Source organism: Gallus gallus, chromosome 9 (assembly GCF_016699485.2).
Source record: "Gallus gallus isolate bGalGal1 chromosome 9, bGalGal1.mat.broiler.GRCg7b, whole genome shotgun sequence".
NCBI classification, from domain to species: domain Eukaryota; kingdom Metazoa; phylum Chordata; class Aves; order Galliformes; family Phasianidae; genus Gallus; species Gallus gallus.
In genome coordinates, this window is record NC_052540.1 from 5,255,537 (window position 1) to 5,277,358 (window position 21,822).

Sequence of the window (21,822 nt, forward strand, 5' to 3'; positions counted from 1 at the left end):
ACATGCAGAAATGTGGAATAAGAATAACCTTTTCCCTGTAATGACTGCATTTTTAATGCTGTTCAAATTTTTAATTTCATTCTCCAATTAAAATTTTAAAGTTTAATCATATAAATATCCACTTTGATCTGATAGGAACGTCTCAAAAGAAAACCAGCATATCCGGTGTCACACACTAACAGCAGTTCAGTACAACACTCATCACTGTGTATTGCCAGGAAATGCTCTCTTCAATTCTTTCGTTGATTACGTAAGGAGCTCTGTAAATTGTGGATACTTCCTCTCCTACTTAGCTCTAGAATAAGGACACATCACAGCCTCTGGTGTGTTCCCACTGCCCATCAATTCTATTTCTCTCTGTCCCAATTCCATATGCTCTTTGACATATTTTATAATAATAAAAACTAGAGAAGTTCACAGCACCGAATCCTCACAAATACAAACAGTCAGCTACTTGGTGCTTCCAAAACACAAGCAAACTCCAGCTCTGATGTATAAATACATAGTGACAACACTTGATTTCAACACCATTACTGATTTACATTTAGATACCACTGAAAAACAAACCAACAAAAACTATGAAATTGAAATAATATAGTTTTGACTTTCTGAAAAGTCATCTTTTCAGGTGACCTTGTGGTACTGAGTCCAGCAGATATGAGTTGCCACTTCAGAAATTTCTTTCTCACTTACTCTGAAATAGAAGACTTGCATTTTTTTTCCTGTATACTTCTCATTAAATTTTGTATCTGAAGAGATCAAGGAACTTGATTAGGTATTTCAGATCATTTGGTCAGGAACTTCCATTCTAACTATTTCACCTACAATATAATTCAAACTGACGAAACGCTTGCAGAAGTTTAGACAGATCTTTTTCAATGAGTTACTACTTTTCAAGAAAACATAAGGTTTTCCATAACTGAACAGTAAAAAACCCACCTTGTAATCATTTGATGATTGCTCAGTGGATAAAGGGAATGAGTTTAGAGGGGTCAAGTCCAGACAGAGAAAAAGCAATTGCATCATTAAAAAATGCCATCATAGTTAATTCCTGGTAATGGCTACGAGTAATGACCGTAGACAGCACTGAATGACGCAGGTGAGAGGATATTCTCTCTGTAAGTCGTAATTGCCTAAGATGAGCTGTTCAGTCATTTGTACTTATTTGGGACAGTCTGTACTGCCCCTTCCAGGGCACCATAAACATTTTGCTAAAGCTGTCAGTGAGAATCTACCATGCATCCTGCATCCTGGCTGAAGGGCAGTGAAAGGAAGGGAAAAAAGGACACTTAACACCATGCTCTTTTCTTGAACTATGCCAGTTCCTCCTGGGAGCAGTACATACCTGTGTACACAAACATGGATTTGCCTGGTGCTCTACAGCCTACATATCCATTTTTCATCGAGATCTTAATTGATTAAATAGCATTTAAAAAGGAGAAATGCTCCTTTGGCAGACTAGTTCAGCTTCTAATATGACCACTTCAAGTATCCTATAAATTATTCTGCTGCTGGAACTATCTATACAAACCACCTGTAAGTCAGTTCCAAGGAAAGGGATCACTGAATTGAATGTATTTGGGTTTCATCTACCTCATACTTGCCTATTTAGCCTATTTTTCAAGAATGGTTGTTACGAAACATATTCACTTTGCCTGTACTTGCCACAGATAATTTTCAATTGTCTCCATTCTGGTATTTATTTCTTCACAGAGGCCCTCAAGACAACATTCAGTTTAATTTCCATACTTTCAATTACACATCAGCCAAATATCCAGAAGATCTGTGACCTGTTTGGGACACCCTTATTTTAAAGTACAAGTGCACGCAACAGGAACAATGTCTAACATGAGCTGGAAGCATTTATTTCTACTGCTGCACACGAAGAACCCTGCATGAATCAATACTACAGGACCCTCAAACCATTAGTCCCTGTGACTCACTGTACAGAGAAATATATGTGAAAATACAAAAACAATCTAGGTTCTCTGATTCTGAGACATCTGATCATAAGATGGAAAAGCCTGAGAGTACCAGGGGACCAAAATCTTCCTGCCAGCATGGATTTCCAGAGCTCTTTTGGAAAGTATTTCTAGGGGAACACAGACACTTACCAGCATGGAAGAGCTGCAGCACTTAGAAAATTCATCCTGTCTATAATTTCCTCGGGCAAACACTGGGCATACTCATTTTTGCAACCCACTGAACTCCCCATGCAGTGGATTGGGATCACAAAGAGAGCTGCACTAAATTGGTTTGGCTCTGTTGCTCAGTACGAAGGAGTGGCATGGTAGAGAGGTTTTGCTGAGTTCCATAAAATTACGTCCACGGGAGAAGGGCTAAGTACAACTCTCCTAACAGCAGGAGATAGTCATGCCACTCCTTTCAGAAAAACTGAACAGAAATTCTACCTGAACAGATTCATTACAATTAGTAGAAGCATTTTAATTCCAAGTACCCCCTCCAGGATCTTCTCCTTGCTGCTTCGAAGCAGACATAATTTTATTCATTTATTTTAGAAAGCCCTAACTGCTGCCCTACGAATGAGATCTAGTGATGCAGTTCTGCCCTGGGGAGAGCCAGGTGCTTTGTTTTGCTGCTTGTCTCACAAAAGTAGTACCCTGAAATAGAGCACATTTGTGTTGGATTAATGCAATCAAAGGCACCCTGCTGTCTGGTCACTGACCTATCTGTAAACAGCAGATGACATTATGCCATAAGCTTCTGTTAGATATAATTACCTATTGAGATGTGACCACTGTAAAAGAAACAAAACCATGTACCTCACCTGCTGCTGTTAGTTTATTTTCCAGAACTAAACAATGCCTATAAGCACCTCAGATCTGAGCACCATTTGTGACTACTCATCTCCCTTCACTGCTCCTCATATCTCTTCCAAGCAGATTTTTGTCTTCTCCCTTACATCTGCAACAACCCTCCCAGCTGCACTGGGTAAGGTCCAATTCTTCTTTATTCTCACTGTAGATCCCTTTTATATCCCTCTTCTTTCATTCAACCTTTCAATGCCACAACTTCCTCTCCTCTGCCTTCACCAAAGAGAAGGATGCCTGTTAGCTGAATGTGTATCACCTGCTCTGGATTCTGCTCACTGCTACAGAGACCACAGGGACAGATTCTCACCTGATGTAAAGCAGTGCGGGTCTGCTGGAGTGAGTACACAATCATGAGCCACAGAGAAAGTGGTGAACGTTGTTCACTGCTTTCCAATGTCAGAGTAGGAGACTGGAGCGAAACTGATACCTGCTAGCTCAAAACTAACAGGAAGCAGTTTTCACAGCCTGCCCAGCTCAGCTGTGGAGCTCCTTGTTCCATCAGCTGTGTCCAGTAGCAACTGGACACCTTCATGGAAGAATAACAGCAAAATCCACTGAGAATCATGAAATACAAAGAACCTCCCCCTGGTTCAGAAACTCACTGAACCTCAAGTCCCTAAAAACTGGGAAAGTACCCTGGGAGTACAGCTGTATACCCAACCCAACAATCCAGTGAAAGAGTTCTGTATTGAATCATAGAATCATTTGAGTTGGAAGGGACCCTTAAAGGCCATCTAGTCCAACTCGCCTGCAATGAACAGGGATACCTACAGCTAGATCAGAATGCTCAGAGCCTGGTCCAGCCTGACTTTGAATGTCTCCAGGAACGGAGCACCCACCTCTCTGGGCAACCTGTGCCAGTGCCTCTCTGCCCTCACTGTAAAAAACTAATGGTCCTACTTCACACCAGCTGAAGTGCATGTCCATAGACACATGCAGGAAACGTGTCCATGTTTGCAACATTCTGTAGGAGTTACAGCAGAGATAACCTCTACTAATTGCAGTAGCTGCTGCTACAAGTCCGTAGCTAAATACACATTTATCTCTCTTGTTCATCACTAACTGAAAAGCTCCTGGGACATGATATTCATGCGGATGTTCCAAAAAAACAAAAAAAGTCTTCATTACAATACCTGGCAATGAAACAGAAGCCAGCTGACAGTGACACTGCCAATTACAAGCAGCTTATTTGTTTTGGATTTGTTTCAGTTATCAAACTGAAAGTCTGTATTGTCAAAACAGACAAAAACTGCTTTCTCTTTTCTATCTAATTCCTGTCAGAAGCCTGATGCGAGTCCCCTACAGAAGGACAACCAAGTTCTACTAGCATCACCTCACTTTTTCTGCTTTTATTTATAAATTCTCATGAGCACCACACTAAATACCCCAAGACTGAAATATACGTAGGTTAAGACAAACGTTATCCAAGTTACTGCTTCATGTTGGAACAGTTTCAATTGTGTAACGCCACAACAGCAAGCACTTGTATTAATCATTGAAGAACAGCTCACATACAAACAAAAGTATTTGACGTCATCATCTGCCTCTCGATATAAACACAACTAGGCAACAGAAGCGTACAATGAACCAGCTTTTTGCCAGATCAAGTTCAGTGTTTACATAAAGGATTTTCTTTAGGTAGTCGGTTTCTGTCTTCCAAAGAGCGCCCTGCCTTGAAAACATTTTAGGCAACATGGATAAAAGCTTATTGTCTAAGACAGCATTGAGAAAAAAGCCAACATTCCAAAACGTGTGCTTGTAGACTCAAGGCTGTTTCCACTTCTGCTCTTCTATGAATCAGCCGAGCCCAAGTTCTCCCACCACCACCCAAGTCCACAGCTTTCTGGCTCCCATACAGTCTCCTTTCTGCTGTGTAGCACTCCCTGAGACTGTTTTAGACATCTTCTCCAGCTGTCCCTTAGGAGCGACTGCGAACGAGCAATGAATTGAGATGATAGTAAAATCGTGCGTTTAGGCACCAGATTTTTTTTGTGAATGAACACAGTTCAGATCAATTTCTACTTAACTAAGCACGGTTCTGATTTAAGAATTGACTTTGGGGGGTTTCATCACTGTTTAGCGGAGAGCAATGCTTTTGTTAATGCCGAACTGAAAGATTTGGAAGAGATTTAAAGGGATACAAACAAGAGGCAACAGATTATCACCAAACCCTGCTGACGGGCGCCCCTGGTCGTGGGTGCGGCGCGGCTGAGCGGATCAGCCAACGACTATTTGAGAGAGCGTTTCATTAACGGCGAAAATAAACAGGACTCGGCAGCCGTGGCTTAGCGCCGCTGGGTGACTCAGACTGTTCAACAACCCTACACCTGTTGAGGATCCCGGCCCAGCATTTCGACTATCCACCCGACTTAGCTCCCCGCTGCCTGCCGCCTGCCGGCACAGCGGTGACAGCCCCAGCCGGCGCTCCGCCGCCCGGCTCGCGTCCGCCCAGCCCCGCGCCCCAGAGCCGGCAGCCGCGCGGGTGCCACCCCCAAGGGCTGCAGCGGCTCCAGACACCGTCTCGCCCCGGCCCCCGCCCGCCCCGCAGGCACCGAGCCCACCGGCGGCCGCGGGAGCGCCCCGGCTCTGCTCGCTGCTGGCGGCCGCGGATACTCACATGGCTCCCGACCGCCGCTGCCTCCGCTCCCGCAAAGATGGCTTTCCGGCCCCGCTCCGGCTGCCAGCGGTCTCTCAGTGTTGTAGGCACCGTTGCCGAGAGAGGAGGGGTAGGCATCAGCTACTGAGCATGCCTGTGCCTCACATCACGGAGTAGGACGTCGGCACGGAGGTACCCCCTCCCCACCTCACGGCAGGCAGCACAAAGTCCTGGAGTGACTCATGGAAACGCAGCCGCCGCACCGCCTCCCCGCGGGAAGCAGCAGCAGCCTGGGGTGCGGCTGCAGGGCTGGGCTCGCTCCGACGGCAGGTGTGGGGAGATTGCCTTTGTCTGTGCCACCTTCTTCCTTCCCCTTTGTAGAAACAAAACAAAACAGCAGAGAGGTATTGCAGTTCGGTCTGCGCTGTCGTGAGTGAGTACTTGTGAACAAAAAGCAGCTGTCAGGGTTGTAATCGCTACCCATAGTGTACAGCAAAACCAGAAGCAGTTGAGCTACTGGAGCGACCATTATCTTCTAACTGCGATCTCCGAATTAAAATATATCAGCTGCCAAGCCCATGTGCTTCTGGCTTCGACTTCTTGCAGCCTTTGCCTCCCACCCAACCTGGGTCGGGGCAGCCACTCTCCACTTTGAATCTCCTTCATTAAAGTCAGCGTTTCTTTAGCTCCCTCACACAACCAAACTGCTTTGAAGCAGAACGTGCTCCTGTGCACTTGAACCAGGGCCACACCCAACATAAAAGCCAAAGAGAATGAAAGGTAACACAGCTTTTAAAAGAAGTGGGAACTTAACCTTGCTGCCCCCACTGGTGGCTTCTTCTGTATGTGTGGAAGCACCACACCAGGCACCACCACCACCAGGCGCTTCACAGACTTTCCATGGATTTCAGTGAGAGCTACTGTGAGCCTTTAGAAACAAACATATACCCAAGTAGGGTAAGGGCGTACCTAGAGAGCACTGAGGAGCTTTTGTACATATCTAGACCACAGATCTTGGGGTGCCTGCTGGGGATAAAGTACAACAACATCATCAAATTAAACGTGTTCTCTGCATGTTTGAAGCCAAGGACAAGATGAGATGTTCCTCTAAGCAACAGGCAAAGGCTGAGGTGGAGGGCAAAGCATCAGTCTCAGTTCCTAAGCTCTACAACAAGTTGATGGTTTTCATGGGAAGAAGGAAAATAACCGGGGAATACGAGAGCACCCATGGCAGCAGTACACAGCGCAGATATTAGGATGCTCAGCTGTTTCCTAAGTCAAAGCCCAGGTCACTAGTTTCGCTCCAGCCCTTTAATTCGTTTTCTTTCTTTTTTTCCTCTTTTTTTTTTTTTTTTTTTTTTTTTTTTTTTTTTTTTTTTTTTTTTTTTACCACAAGAAAACGCTCATTTGGACTATTCCTTCTTCCACAAGTAGTTTCACGTGAAAAAGGTTGCAGAAACTGGGTGGTGCTCAGGTCAGAGATCACTTCCAAGACAAACACTATTTCAGTAACATATTAGAAGCGGTTGGAGAGGTAAACTAAAGTCTAAAGAGCAACACTCCCATCTTCTAGGACACAAAGATGTTATGCTCCTGCATTTATGATGACCACTGGTGGACAATCATCACCTCCATAACTATGCAAATGATGACCTCATTCTCAGATTGTATTTACTTACTGCCAGGAAAAGAGAATGGGGCCTTGGGAAGAGATACGCAATTAGGTAGGCAAAAGTTAATCAGCCTCTGTTTTGTGAACTGTTAGTAGTTGAGCTAGTGTATTTCAAGTTTTTTTCATTTTTTGTATTGTTCTGCCCTTAATGATGTTAGAATCAGCTTGATCCGCATCTGGTACAAGCACACAGCTTTATTTCTGTCAAATTATCCAGAGCACATGAACACAAAGGTAACATAGCACAGACAGATTGTCTGCTTTAGCAGAAAGTGTGTCAGTACAGGGAGAGTGCCTCAAACCTTGCTAACCCTGCACGGGCAGAGTGAGCTTGATCTAGGTCAGTGTGCTACATCACACGCCACAGTCTGTTTCAGTCCTGTGGGGGAGAGCCCTTAAAACCAAATGAGGTACATCACTGTACTGTGGCCTTATTTTCACATGAAGAAATTCCCACTAACAAAGGCATCACCATTCCAGCCCAAGCAGACTTGTAATCCTGAAGACAATCTGCAGCTAAGAGGAGGGTTCTTTCCCTTTAGTCCTGCGTCCCCTTGAAAGAGTCCACAGCACAGCTTGGTGCTGAAGGCTGCCAAAGTCTTCAGTGTATGAGGAGATGCAGAGACACCCTGTGGTGGCAAAAAGAAAATGGTCAGAATTCAAACAAATTTTACTTGACACAGAACTGGATCAGAAAAGCTGCATCCCAGGGACACAGAAATCTTTCCCAAGTTGCTGTTGTATCATTTCCCCTCTCCTGACCTCCCCTCCTGTTTGGCACCCTTTGCCCTGCATGTTTGCCTTACAGTCTCTGCCACAAAGTTTACCTCTTGTTCTATTCTTTATCTCAGGATCTATCATCTGGCTGCAGCCTGCTGTGTGCTACTGCGATTGGAGGAGTGGCTGTGGAGATGTTCCATTCCTGGAAAACAAGTTTCCTATGTCCTGCCAGACCTGGATAGGAAAAATTGTCAGTATCATTTTAATTTGCTTTTCTTTACCCCTACCGTAATTCATAGTTAGTCCTGGAATCATATAAATATGACAGTAGTTATAGAGACACCAATCTGCTGCTCAAGTAGTCCAGGAATGAAAGCAGTATCACTGCAGATCAGTTTTGACATCTGTGGTCCAGCAGATACCACACCTTGCTTTTCTGAGACAGCGTACAGAGGTAACACAGAGGCTCCTGAAGTGTTCTACACTGTTGGGATCTTCTGTTGTTCAACTGAAGGAAACTTATTGTCTCCCAGATCTGCAAGCAGGATTCCTGTTTTAAAGACCCCCTGAACTACTGGTTAAAGAACTGACCACATAAAAATGTAAACCTCAGGGCTCGCTATGATAACATTATTACTGATTACTTCACTAACAAAGCCAAAACCTTCTATTGCAGTTGTTAAATATGAAAGCTATGGCAATTAATCAGCATATTGAAGGCAACAGTAGTCAAGTTTCACAAGATTTAAGCCAGGAAGAAAAGCAAGACATTAAAATTCTGGGTATTCAAATCTTCTGATAGAGCAAAACATTTAAACAAAGTATAGACGGAATTTCACCTATGTCATTGGAATTGCATTGGATAGACAGCCAAATAACTGCATGTTTAAAGGAGTGAAATTAAAATCATTCAGTATGTTATTATTATTGACTAAAAGGCTTTAGGAAAGATCCCTTCTGTGTATCTTCTATTCTTTGTCACCAGTTTCCATACACTTACACCTGTACTTTCAGTGTTACATTTTCTTCTCTTGATCTTCTAGACAAGAGGAATTAGTACTGAGAGATCCTGCAGCAAAAAGCCTTTGAAGCTCACTTCTTAGAGGTAAGACAGATTCCTGCCTCCCCAGATGCTGCCTTTTATTTGCCAAAGATTGCTCTGTTCTGCAAGGCTTCACCTCAACACCACTGTATGCCTAATATAGATCTTGAACTTGCAGATTATTTTGATACAAATTAAAAACTAAATTATTTTAATTATGAAGGGGATCGTTTTCTTTCAGTCACAGCTTTTATTCAGTCATCAGTTACTGCCAGTTTCCTTGTACAGGTCAATGAACTGATTGTAGTTTATTTCATGAAAGTATTTTCTGCCATTTCTGAAGAAGCAGCAGTTCCAACTCGCTAAGTTTTGGTAAAAGCTGGAGGTCTCCTTACCAAGCATGACAGCAACACGCATTGCTTTTTTTGCTCATTCTAGGAATTTATGTTTTTCTTGTAAATAGGTCAATATATATTCTTGGTAAATAATAATTACAATGAAAAACAGTTTTAGGGTCTGATCTTGTAAAGCAGACACACTGATGTTTCTATTTTCTGCATATATATTTACTATTTTCTGCATTTATCCTACTGTAAAAACTAGTAATGGAGCATTGTATTTAAAAATCTGGTTTCAGTGGGCAGTTGGGAGCAAGGAATGAAAGGGATAAGGGACAAAATCAGAGAAGTGTGTAGTTCAGAACGACTGGTTTTGTTTTTGATCCTACAAAGTTTGTGTGCCTTGTTTTAGAGGAAGATCCATGGAAGATCCGTGGAAAATATTTTAAGCAACAGGTAGAACAGACAAGCACTTCCAGTCATCGGGAGGGGGTGGACAGTACCCTCCAAGCCCAGCAACCAAAAGTTAATGCAATTACTAAGTATCAAATGTAGAGCAGAGAGACTAATTTGATCAGTGAGGCTGAAGGGATAATTCTTGGAGACAAAGCAATGCAATGCGGAAATGCAGCCTAATCAACTGCTTCATCAAAAGAAAGAGGAAACAATTTCCAAGCCTTAACTAAAATCCCCAGTTGGTTCTTCATCTTTCCAGGGTTCTGGTTTTTGCACTGCAGTGTTTGTTCCATCTCGCAACATTTGTTTGTCTGCTTCTGTTCTCTGTGCAAAACTGTTCTGTTGGCTCCTGGCTCCTTTATCAAATGAGCCTCCTCCTCCTTTCTTGCTTTTCACCAATGAGCCTAATCATGAAAGAGTGCATAGAAAAGGAAGTATTTATTATATTCAATGCCCAAGCCTCCTTTCCATAATCATGTGGAATAGCGGTTGAAGAAGGATATCTAGGTCTGCCTTGTGGCTACAGGATTTTTTGAAGCACACGTTTGTTCCATCTGATGGAAAGCATCTGCTTGCTGATCTCTGCTAAGCCTTCCGCATAGCCAGGAACCTTACAGGTTTGTAGAGAAACAGAGCGAGAATTTGCCAGGTGCAACACAGTGAGGGAGAGACTATTTCAAAAAGCTATTCAGACTTCTGCTTTCATCTAAGCAGGTGCTGCTGTTACAACAGATAAGATGAGCTGGCAGAAAGGAAAGAAGGAACTTACAGAAGAAAGCACAGGAGATGGGAAACACAACCGAAAAAAGCGGGAGCGAATATTTAAGAAAAGATTTTCTGGACTGAGCCTCTTCTCTGGGTCTCCTAGGAACAAACCGTGAGTACATCTGAGATTCTGTTTTGTAAACTTCTTTACATGAGAAATTTATTTATAAACATTTCCAGTACACCTCAAAGAGCCAGAAATACCTTTGTATGTTCTGCTGTATTCACGGTTTCAAAAACAAGGAAATTGCTATAGGCTCATTAACTACATCTGAGCAGTAGAGAGCCACTCGCAGATGTACGTATGAATGTGAGGTCTCCAAGTTCCATGTATCTGCATGTTCTTCTTCTAATCATTTCTTATGACTCCTCTCCCCATCCAGTCAAGAAGATTTCGGAGGGGCGGTATCCCTGTTTGTCCACATACATCCTAGTGCTGCCCAGGGCCGTTTCCAGAAAGAACAGATTGTGTTGCACCAATTAAGTATCTCTAGCTCCAGGATGCCACAAATAGCAGCAATGCAGCAGCACTCAAAATTGGTGTTCAAAAGTCACGGCTACCAAGTCCTGCTGCATATCTTCCCTACAACAGTGCCTTTGTGCTTGCTGCCTTTGGAAGAGGGATTAAAAAAAAAAAAAACAACTAATGGAAAACTATTCCTTTTATCACCAGTGTGAGCAAGGAGCCAAAAATGTAGTAGAGCTTATTGCTCTGTGGGCTGTTAGATTTGAGATCGTTCCATCATCCTCATGGGATTTGAAATTCTCTTCTTGAGTATCTGTGTTTGATGTTACTTTTCCTCAACAAGAGGTAAACGTGCTGTATATATCACGATAAAATCTAAAAGTGACTTTCCTCATCCATTACAAAAGCTATTTTCTGTGCAGACCTCCTAAAAAGAGTCTGTCTTTGCTAATGATCATGAAATTACCGTCTTAGCAGGAAGTACATGCAAGTCGCAGCAATTACTCAGCTAACTACATTAAGTTTGACAGTCACAGCAACTGGTTACAAGCTTGATATGAGATTAAAATACACAGGCCAGAGATGGTTCTGAGAGCCAGATTCTTCTTTCGATCAGTCCAACTGCTAAACAACTGATACCAAGGGCTCTGCTTTGGAACTTATCTTGTTACACTCAAGGGGAACTGGACTGGAAGGTGTCAAAGAAAATGCAAGAAGTTAGTGAATTAGAGCTGCGAATTGTCTTTGTTATCCATGATTTTTCTGAAGCATGCATTCTAGAGGCAGACACCACCTTAAGCAGTAAAACGCTGTGCAGGCCTTGATAGTAATTTGCAAGTGACAGTTATAGGTTTTCCCAGTTTTATCTAAAAAAAGCAGCAACACAGCATCCTTCTCCCATGGAAATCACGTTAATGGAAAGAGTCTTCGGATTTTACTGGATGTTTTTTGCAGACATATTGCCTGGCAGTGTTTTTAAACATTCAGGCCATCAGGGTCTACAGAACGTTCACAGTGGTATAGCTACATCAGATCTCTGCTGCTCAGCACTGGTTTGTGAGCTCTTGTTGGTGAATATAAACCATGACCCTAACCTGCATCAGTACTATTTTGCATAAAACGTAGTACATCAAAGCTGCTTTTCTTCCAGCCCTTCAACCTCTACCCAAAGGCAGTACAAGATAGGGCTCATCTGTGAGCCAGCGTAATTATTTCTGCATGCAAGGAGAAAAAGAACCCTTAGAATAGTACCGATGAAGTTTATTTATTATATCAGGAGCCTCTAATTTAGATGCACGTATCTATATGAAAATTGTTTTTATGCATGAGGGTATGTCATGATTACTCACAGAAAAACTGAATACTGAAGAACTGAAGAGCCTATCTAACTGGTTAACTTGATTTTTTTTCTTTATTTTACATTTTTGTTTAAATAATGATGGACAGTCCTTGTAATAGGTCTATGTTTAAAAATCCAATGGCTTGTCACTGCCGTCATAACACCAGAGCTAGATTTCTTCATTTTCTATCCACTCCTGTTTTCTGCAAGAGATCATACACTGCACCTGCTCATAGAGTGTCACAGAACCTCAGTGAGGATTCATAAATCAACACTAACTGCTCCTGCTGATGTCATTCATATAGGACATACGTAGGCTAAACTTGTCACCTTTCTTTCCTCTGACTGTTCCAGCCCTCAGGGAAGGAGTCAGAGCTTTGAAGACAAGAAGAGATGCTTACACAGGAAAGGTTCCAAAAAGCTGAAGCCAGCACGGGAGGAAATCTGTTCTTTAAGGCAACCACATTCCGGAAAAATGTGTCCAAAATGTGAAATCCTTGTCTGCCGAAAATGTGAGACACTGCATTCAGAAAGCAGCTTCATTGCTCACAGCCTGCTCGATCACTACGACAGAGGAGGACGGGGCAGCTCTACTGCATTGATTACAACAAGCCAGAAAGTATGCAGAGGTGATTAAAGAATTACTGCGGGTGCCTTGTTGATACCTGACTATGTCCAAAATGCCAAAGCTTGGATCCATTTAGGCTGAACCCTCAGTCTGAACAATCCATATGCAGCATCAGCAACTGCAGCTATACTGCTGTTCATACTTACCATAGGTAGCAGATACACATCCACTCATTTAACCAGTATAAAGTCTGTAAGTAGGAACCATAAGTGTCTCAGCTATTAAGAACATTTCAAACAGCTTCAAAGAGTTTTATTTTTCCCCTCAAGGAATCAAGATTATCACACTGAGCTGTGAAAGAGAAAGCAAGTATCAAATGCAGAACCAGCGGGTACATTACAATTGTTTGTAATGTGTAGGTATGTTTCAGTGTTACTTGTGGTCTGGAATATTAAACTTATTTTCAAATTAACTGGCATGGGTATGTAATTTGATGGGGGAAAGAGAGCTTCTAAAGGCCATCCTGGCCACAAAAATTGCATTCAAATTCCCTTCAAGCATTCAGTGCTCAACTTACGACCCAGCACCTCTCCTTAAGAGAAGGAGTAACTCACAAATAAAGTATTTAAGCCTGTCTATCGCAGCACTAGCACTCAAAGTTTAAGCTTATTAGTGGAACCCCCACCTTAAGCTGTCTACATCCATTCCTTCACAGTGATGATCAGAAAGCTGACAAGCCAATATACAATTCTGGGTGGTGGGTGGCTTTAAGGTCCAGCCATACACAGAACTGTTTGTTTCTATAGAATTCAGCAATGCATGTTAAGTGTAGAAGTAACCTCTGGAGCAGATGACCCCTGAGCCTAGCCATGGGCCTCTCTTCCTCCTACGCCAACTGCCCCAACTCTATATGCAGGATATGTTCTTTGCTCTTTGGTAGGGAATGGACTAAACAAACTTTGTCTCAGCAAGACAAAACATCAAGGGTCCTTTTATTCAGCCAAGCAAAAAGAACATGGGGTGGAAAGTTTGGACCTCTGTTTAATCACTCCTCTTCCTAAATTAACAAGTCACTAGCCCATAGGGGAAAGGAGTCTCTCTCTTTCTGTCTTCCCCACCTTCCCTTTAAGAGTTGCTCCATTTTTATTTCAATCAATGTTACGTACAGGGACTGGAATCCACTTTGTTTTTCTTTACCTAGGGAGCACTGTAACCGTGCTGTCATCCATTCTAATATTGTTGGCTACTCGCCCTGCTGCCCCGTGGAAAACTGCTTTACAGGAGAAATTCATAGCCATGGAAACATCTTTCCCACACTCCTGAGCAACACTGCTCAGCGCCCTTTGTGATATGCTAGGTGAAGATTCAATGTTCCTTATGCAGAGGAGGTAGAGAAACAACTTCGGGAGTTCGAATGAGCTGCTCTGGCTGTGTTGTACAGTGGTCATATCACATCAGAACATGCATCCAGAGGTTGCTCACTGAGCAAAGCTTCGAAGATAAATAGGAGTAAACCTCAGGCAGGATTCACAAACAAGAACAAACCACTCCAGTTCCTCACTTCTCCCTGGATTTCAGTGGATAGAGGCACTCCCAGAAGAAAGAGCTGTAGAATTCCAAGGCAAAATATTAGATCTTACATACATCTTTGCACTACAAAGAGTTGTAATCCCTCGGAAACCATGTTTCCATGGTGCTCGATTGTTGCTTTCACTCATTTGCTTCATAAAAGCCAGATGCTGCCTGGCAAATCAGAATTAACCTCTTATGCTTCTCTGTGATTGCTCTCCTTTAAATTCTTAGTGTGTTAAATCCTTCAAGGATTTTCCAAAAGTAAGTCATGCAACTACTTAAGGAATATAAATTAATCCCCATCCCACTTCATCAAGCAAACCCAGGGAAGACTTCAACATAATCACCTGAGGAAAAGCAAAGTGACAGTCTGAAAGGATGAAGGACTGACTCATCACAACAGCATCATTTAAAATCTGATCCAATATAGTAAAACCTATTAAAACAGGTAATGTAGTTGAGCTTTTAGACACATGTTCTGGAAATGACACAGCAGATAACGTTGTATCAGCATCCGACTGGCAAAATCTTCCCTTGTGGTTTACCGGAGGGCAGTCGGTGGTGCAGTTCCCCACATAGGCTAATCTGGCTGGAAAGGCATCCACATAATAGTAGCACGCAAATTCACCTCATTAAAGAAAGCAAGCTTTCTTGTCTTCTCACTTGATCAGCAGTAAATGCTATTTTGCCACAGCATTTGAGGAACAGCTACTGATATGAGCAGGGTGACTGAATTCCCTGGGAAGCACTGGCAGAAGCACGTACTCTCTTCATCAGTCAGGAAGTCACACTCAAAGAGAACAACTACAAGATTTGTATTATGCATTGAGGTAAGATGAGCAGCATGGTACTCAGATTTTCTCAGTATTGTTAGCTGTTAAAATTACTGCACTCTTCCTGGGTAAGCTACCAAAATCTGCTTCAAATATCTGCTTGCAATTGCATATTCCCAAGACCACATTTATTCCTTTTGCTCACTCAGACTTCAGCTAAAAAGTCCCCAGTGTCCTCATGGGAATGTTAGAAAATACAGATCTGCTGACTCCTCAGTCCTTGCACTAACTGAAAGTTAGCTGTGCTTCCCAACAGGAGATCCACGTGGGCTACAGGTTATGCATGCTGTTCCCACAGAAGCTGTTAGAGGAAGCTTACATATCCATGTAATCTAAACAGTTTTCCTATGGAAAGGCAAAGCTAGCTCTCTGAACTGACGTGGCAAAAATATGGAAGATCAGCAGTTCCTATGTCTGTGTAAATCCCTTGAGATTTTATCTGTTATGATCTTCCTATGATTGATTTGCAAAGATATTCCCAGTTGCAAGAATACTTTCACTACTACACTCACATGCTGACCATATCCACCAACAGTCAGCCACAGACAAACACATCACAAGCAAAAGTTTTGCAATGGAAATAGTGGAGTAGTTAGTGTGGTATTGTGGTCGGGAATAAAATAATAGACAAGCGAAATAAAAATACCACTACCTTGAAATTAGTCTGATTCCCACCTAGTGAGCCAGTCTACAAATAATACAAAGCCATATGTAAACTGTTGCACTCCAACTGCAGTGCAGCACTTCCAACTCATACAACAGCACCTGGTAAAGTGTGGTTTCCATCAGGACAGCTCTACTTCCTTATCTCTCAGCACTAATACACCAATTGTTTTTTTTCTTCTAAATTTTATATGTTTTAAAAATCTTGCCAGAAGCAGGAATGCATTATGTGAACACATATCATATCAACGCAATGTATTTTGAAGGAATAGTAATAGAATACTGACTACATGCTTAAAAGATTTAGGATTGGAGTCATTCCTAAGAAATAAAATCATGATCTTAGCCTTGATCTTGATGAAATAAAATCATGATCTTAATTACTGAGAGCCCATACAATTTAATTATCTCATTTCAATAGCTTTAGGAAATTAAAGAGGAATACTGGACTGCACTATATCAAATAGACAAGTAGGCTCTGTCAAAGGCATTCACTAGAGTGCGAACAACTGAGCTAGCATATCAGTGCACCACTGTCACTTAAAACAGAAACAAGCATAAAAGAAAAAGGAAGCAGTCGGTGAGGGAAAAATCCATGGGAGCACTTTGCTTGGAAAGCAAATCTAAGACAAGCAGGAATGTAAGAGCAGCATTTGCCACCATTTGTCACAAATCACAGAATACAACGTCAAGGTAAATCATACAATCAAAATAAAAACAGAAGTAATATATACAGTACACACAGAGCACACACACAGTTTCAGCCATTTCTGAAAGCAGTGCACAGGTATCTTTCCCCTGCCAGTAACAATGAAGGACTTGAGAAGCAGGGCTCATTTGGAAACAGTCATATTCCTGGTGGAACTGTGTGGATCAGATTAGAAGTAGACTTGGAGAAAAGTACATAATATAACATGCAACCATCTGCACTGAAGGTGTTTTATACCAGAACTCACAGCTTATGGTTAGCTTTTCAGCAGGTATATACAACTACATCCCTTCCAAAGGCCTGGCTGACTTGTTCCCAGTCTCACAAGAAGCCCGTGGAGGAACTCGGAGCTCGCCAGCATTGCTCCTTATGGGTGTAACCATACAATCATGCTCCCTCCTGATATCCGCACTGCTCAGCAGCCCCAAGAAGTCAAGATGAATGGGCCAACTGTATCTCAAGTTCTGGGAAAAGGTGTGTGTCCCTCAACATGACATACCAGAGATGTCTGAGTACTCCATCTCGCAGACAAATGTAATGTCTAGGAATTCTTGCTTATACAAATGTACATGCTGTGAATTAGCTGAGGATGCAATCACTTCTTTTAGTGCTGTCAGCTGCAGAGTAGTTTCTTTCTAACACTTCAGTCTGCTTCTACAACATAAACAAACAAATAACGACAATGTGTTTGTTGCTTCTACAACATTCTAGAAGCAGAGGTCAGCCCCAGGACTTAGGGCAAGAGAATAAAATCAGTACCTAAAATGCTATCCTGGCCCAAGATAGGTCCCTAACCTTTAGAAGGCCCACACCAAAAAAACAGAACAATGAAACAAACAAACAAGCAAACAACAACAGCAAAACAACAACAACAAAAAAAAAAAACACCCACTCTCAACAAAGTAAAACCACCTTTAATTAAATTCCTACGTAAAACATTTCTATGTAAAACAACAATTTAGCCAAAAATTAAATATATGTTTTAATTCTCTTTCAAATGTCAACAAGAATTGAGAGCTACCAGTGTTCTTTGGAGAACAAGCAGTAGTTAAAGTCTATCTTGCTGATGTTCAGAAACAGTATGTTACATCTTTTAACCAGCAGTTCCTATTGCACGTCACAGATTTGCTCTCCATTTAAGCACCTAAAGGCCTGGTACCTCACTAAATAAATTAAAACAAATCCAGTTTCTTCAGCAAACATCTTCAACACAGATCTCTTGGTAAAGCGACATTACTGCAAGCTTTTAATAAATACAGAAAAGATTAATGACTTCTCATTGGTGTTCTACGGAATGGTCTTCTCCCATAAACTCACTTTCCAAAAAAATTGGTTTCTTTTGGTATTTATGCTCTAAAAAACACTGTGTGTGATACGTATGAACATTTTCCATCCACGCTTATAAGACAGCACATTTGCATGGCAGAAGTCATCTGACATAAGGGTTTCAATGAAGGGCTGCAAGGAGCTTCTTGTTGAAGCAGAACTAAAGGCATCTCCTAAGGAGTAGAAAAGCCCCAGGAGCTGAATGGGAGACTGTTATCAAGGGGGGGGTTCAGACATTTTTGAAATTAGCCTTTCCTCTTTCTGAAAGACTTCTTTGTGTGTCCTATATCAGAACAACAAAACCGTGCAACCATGACTATCCGGATGCTGCAACATTTCAGAGGTCTCTGCCTCCCTCATCACCGCAAGAAACCTTACACATACCTGGTACTCTTCTTTTGGCAGCAGTATAAGACATTAAGCAGCTCCCTGTAGTACAGTGATACTGTGGACGCTATTTACAGTAGAATTAATGCATCTGTGCCAGTATGGCAGAATTCATATGAAAAATATACACATGGTCATTTTTAGCTAGATTAGAATAAAGAGAATTTTACTCTTCAAGTCCCAATTTTAAAACAAAAAACAGTTCTTTCAGAGGTCTTCAAACCTCCTGAGCAGGTTAGAGTACATTACCCTAACGCATAAAACAAATATTTACACCTCCATAAAGTACCAAAGGATATTTAAAAATGCCTAGTAGCTCTCAGCGTGCAAAGTCAGCAGGAACTGATTATCCAGGTTGGTCACTGTTTGTGGAGACAGCCTTGGGATCAGGCATTCAGAAGCAGAGTGCAAAGGAATCAGGAATTATTTCAGCCCGTTTCTTTTTGTTGTTGTCTTGTTTCCTTATTTAAAGTAAATTTTATTGGTCCATACTACAGATCCCATTTAAAAACACTTATCAAGGTGACATTCAGCTTAGTGCAAATCCAAAACTCTTCTAGGATCTGTAATCCTTGCGAACAGTGTGAGCCATCCAGTTCACTTTAGTAGTCCAGCTTTCCCGGAGTGCTTCATCAAACTTTTGCTTAAATTGTTTTAGTGCTTCTTCCTCACTCTTCCCCAAGGCAAGAGAATCCTGGGACAGGAAAACAAAACGGAACAAAACCACATCAGCATTACTGCAGATTTAAAAATCCACAGTTACGTTCTTCACCTCCTCACACAAACCACATTCTGCTCTTCCCTATTTTGACAAATATTCACCTATTATTCATTTTGCAATATAGCCGTGATATTTTCTGAGCTTAAAGGTAAAACTAAAAAAAGAATTAAGCAAATAAGTTTCACCTTTACAGGTCTATGCTCGTGTATTGAGCCCAGAGGCAAACGCTGCTGAAGTGACTACATGTAAGATGTAAGATGCAGGGATACCAAACTTGTCGTACAACGGTTGGGAGGGACAAATATTCACCATTTCCTTCTAGCCCTCAGAAGCAATATGTACCTTATTCCACATAGATGAAAAACAATGCTTTGAGAACTTCATGGAAGTCTTGAGATAAATTGAAATAAATTAAAAATTGTTCATCTTAGAACCAAAATTCCCATATTAGAATAACACTAAGATCATGCTGAGCCGTAAGTCTTATTCTTACCTTGAGATACTGGATGTCCTTGACAGAGGTTAGCTCTGGAAGCCCTGCAGTTAACATCAGTGCAAAAAGTGTAATAAATAGGTTTCCATGTTTTCTCAGGATCAGGTATGCTTCTTCACAATACTGGCGGAACCTTGAGAGTCAACCAAAAAACACATGCAATGAGCACAACGCATGAGAACCCACACAGCTGACAAACATGTAATCATTTCAAACAATTGTTATCTGGACTAAAATGTATATCTGAGGAACACAGCAATAGAAATAGCAACCAGCAGCTGTAGGGAAAAACACGGCTGAGCCTACAGAACCTCCACTGCATTCTCACAGCATACCCCATACCTCTGTAACCAGTCCTTAGAACGTTAGAAAAGACCAAAAGCTTTGCAACCCACACAGTTCTTCAGAAAGGAAAGAAAACAAAAACAACCCCAAATAACAAAAACTCCCCAAACAACAGTAATGTCACTGTCCCACCTTTCTGATAACTTGTTATATTAAATGCCCAGATGATGACACGGTGGATCTATGACTGAAAACAAAGGCACTGAAGTACTCTCTGCCAATCCTACCTATCCCTTTAAAGTAAAGTAATCCCTTCCTACCAACATGGTCATAACTGAACTGGCTGCTAAAGCTGGCATCAGGACCTCTCATGCAGAGGCTTCAGAACTTCTCAGTATCCCTCAGTGTGTCACTGCATTATGCCTACTGTCCTACTGTAGATTTCCACCCCTTCAGACCAAAAAGTTACAATTGAAAGAAAAATAAATTATTTTTTGAGGCATTTTTCAAGTGGAATCGTACTGCCATGTAAACTACTCCATATTCTACAGCTCTTGCAACAGCAGTCACCTTTACTTCATGCTTTTTAAAACAGAGCTACAGGTTTGTTTTATTACTGTCCAGGAGAGAAATGGCAGTTATTTGTCATTTCTCCTAACACACACATAGCTGCTTCTTCCAGAAATAGCCATAGAATTTGTCAAGCCATATCTGAATGCCTAATTTTATATCTCTGCCAATAAACTCTTCCTGTGAAAACTGATAGCAAAGAGAGAGCAAAACATCCAGAATGGCCATCCTGTCAGTTGGTGGGAATGATACAGAAAGGGAAAAGAAAGACAGTCACAGAAGATGCCATCTCCTGCATCACCTGCTGGAGGAGATAAGAAGAAACAGTATCTTTCCATTGCAGTTCCTAATGTACAAAGTAATCTGTACATAAATTCTAGCTCAAGCAGAGAAGCTGATTGTAACAAACACATAAGCACCATTCCACACATGAGAAGATCAGCAAAGGGAACTGGACAGGATCCTGCTGCATTGCAAACTGTCACCAGAGATCATCTCAGTTACAAAAGGATGAGATTAAAATAATACTCACCGACCAAATTTTTCGGTGTTCCCTGTTTTTCCTTGTTGAATAACATGAATGAAATCATAGGTAAGTATGAAAGGTACCCTTTCCCTTTTAATTCCAAACTTGGACTTGAAGTTTCCAAGAATATGCCCAAAGTCTATATGAAAGAGCTAAAAAAAAAAAAAAAATTAAAATTAAAAACTGATTTCTCCAATGAAATAATTCGTTTTTCTAATTCCTCCACAGGGTGCTGAGGACCAAGAATTGTTAACTCATGATGTTATTCCTCATAGCATACTGCTTCAGCCCCCCTGGAGTACTTCGTTTTACAGTGAGTCAAGACTTATTTGTAAATTGACACTGATACAAACTGATGTGGATAACACAACCTCGAGGTTGTTTTCAAGTTTCTGATCTGTGGACATTAAATTCAGGCAAACTACACTGCTCAAAACTATACTTGATGCCTTTCTAAAAGAGGTACTTTGCACAATACTCTGAAAGGAGCCTTTGTTCTGTGAGTCTGGACCATTAGCGGGCCTTTCAGATGCTCTGAGAAACATCCATAGAACAGTCTCACTTGGAAAACAGCTGCTTACAAAGCAAGCAGTGGTTGCTCCTTCCACTCTTAGATTTCAACCCTTCTTTAAAGCTCTCTGCAATTCTCAGTAAACAAAAGAAACCTAACAACGTTCAGATCTAGTTCTACTGATGCACAACAGACACTGGAGGTTCACGAGGAGATTCCTGTACAGCTGCTGTCGTTCTGCCTACAGAAAAAATTTTTACCTGACCGTTTTTTCGGACCATAATATTGTCACTGTGTCTGTCGCCAATCCCCAGCACGTAAGTAGCTACACAGTAGCCAGCACAAGACAGAGTGAATTCTTCAATGGCTCGGTCCAAGTCATCTCTAGAAATACAAGAACAACTAATATCAGCACACTCTACTGGCAGTT

The 21,822-nt window shown here is 41.7% G+C and overlaps 2 protein-coding genes and 1 long non-coding RNA gene across 24 annotated transcripts in view; 1 reads left to right on the forward strand and 2 right to left on the reverse strand.

The window, feature by feature from the left end:
- Positions 1-5,682, reverse strand: part of VAMP2 (vesicle-associated membrane protein 2 (synaptobrevin 2)) — a 45,387-nt gene extending 39,705 nt beyond the window's left edge. The window contains exon 1 of the mRNA XM_025153690.3: positions 5,452-5,682. Coding sequence (XP_025009458.1) covers positions 5,452-5,453 — 2 coding nt within the window. The 5' untranslated portion in view covers positions 5,454-5,682. The remainder of the gene's footprint in view (positions 1-5,451) is intronic.
- Positions 1-18,230, forward strand: part of LOC101748697 — a 72,272-nt gene extending 54,042 nt beyond the window's left edge. For 3 of the 9 annotated variants that reach the window (XR_005862252.2, XR_005862254.2, XR_005862255.2), the window contains 5 exons: positions 1,714-2,952; positions 7,954-8,072; positions 8,866-8,927; positions 10,373-10,535; positions 12,583-18,230. This is a non-coding gene — a long non-coding RNA (uncharacterized LOC101748697). Of the gene's footprint in view, positions 1-1,713; positions 2,953-7,953; positions 10,276-10,369; positions 10,536-12,582 lie in introns of all 9 variants that reach the window. The other 6 variants (XR_005862253.2, XR_005862256.2, XR_001463790.4 and 3 more) reach the window with 4 other exon arrangements.
- The window catches only part of PIK3CB (phosphatidylinositol-4,5-bisphosphate 3-kinase catalytic subunit beta), a 111,564-nt gene continuing 107,207 nt past the window's right edge, over positions 17,466-21,822 (reverse strand). For 13 of the 14 annotated variants that reach the window (XM_046898396.1, XM_046898397.1, XM_015276913.4 and 10 more), the window contains 4 exons: positions 21,653-21,776; positions 20,888-21,033; positions 19,501-19,633; positions 17,466-18,980 (listed from right to left, as the gene is read on the reverse strand). In XM_046898396.1, coding sequence (XP_046754352.1) covers positions 18,843-18,980; positions 19,501-19,633; positions 20,888-21,033; positions 21,653-21,776 — 541 coding nt within the window. In that variant the 3' untranslated portion in view covers positions 17,466-18,842. 14 annotated transcript variants of the gene reach the window in all.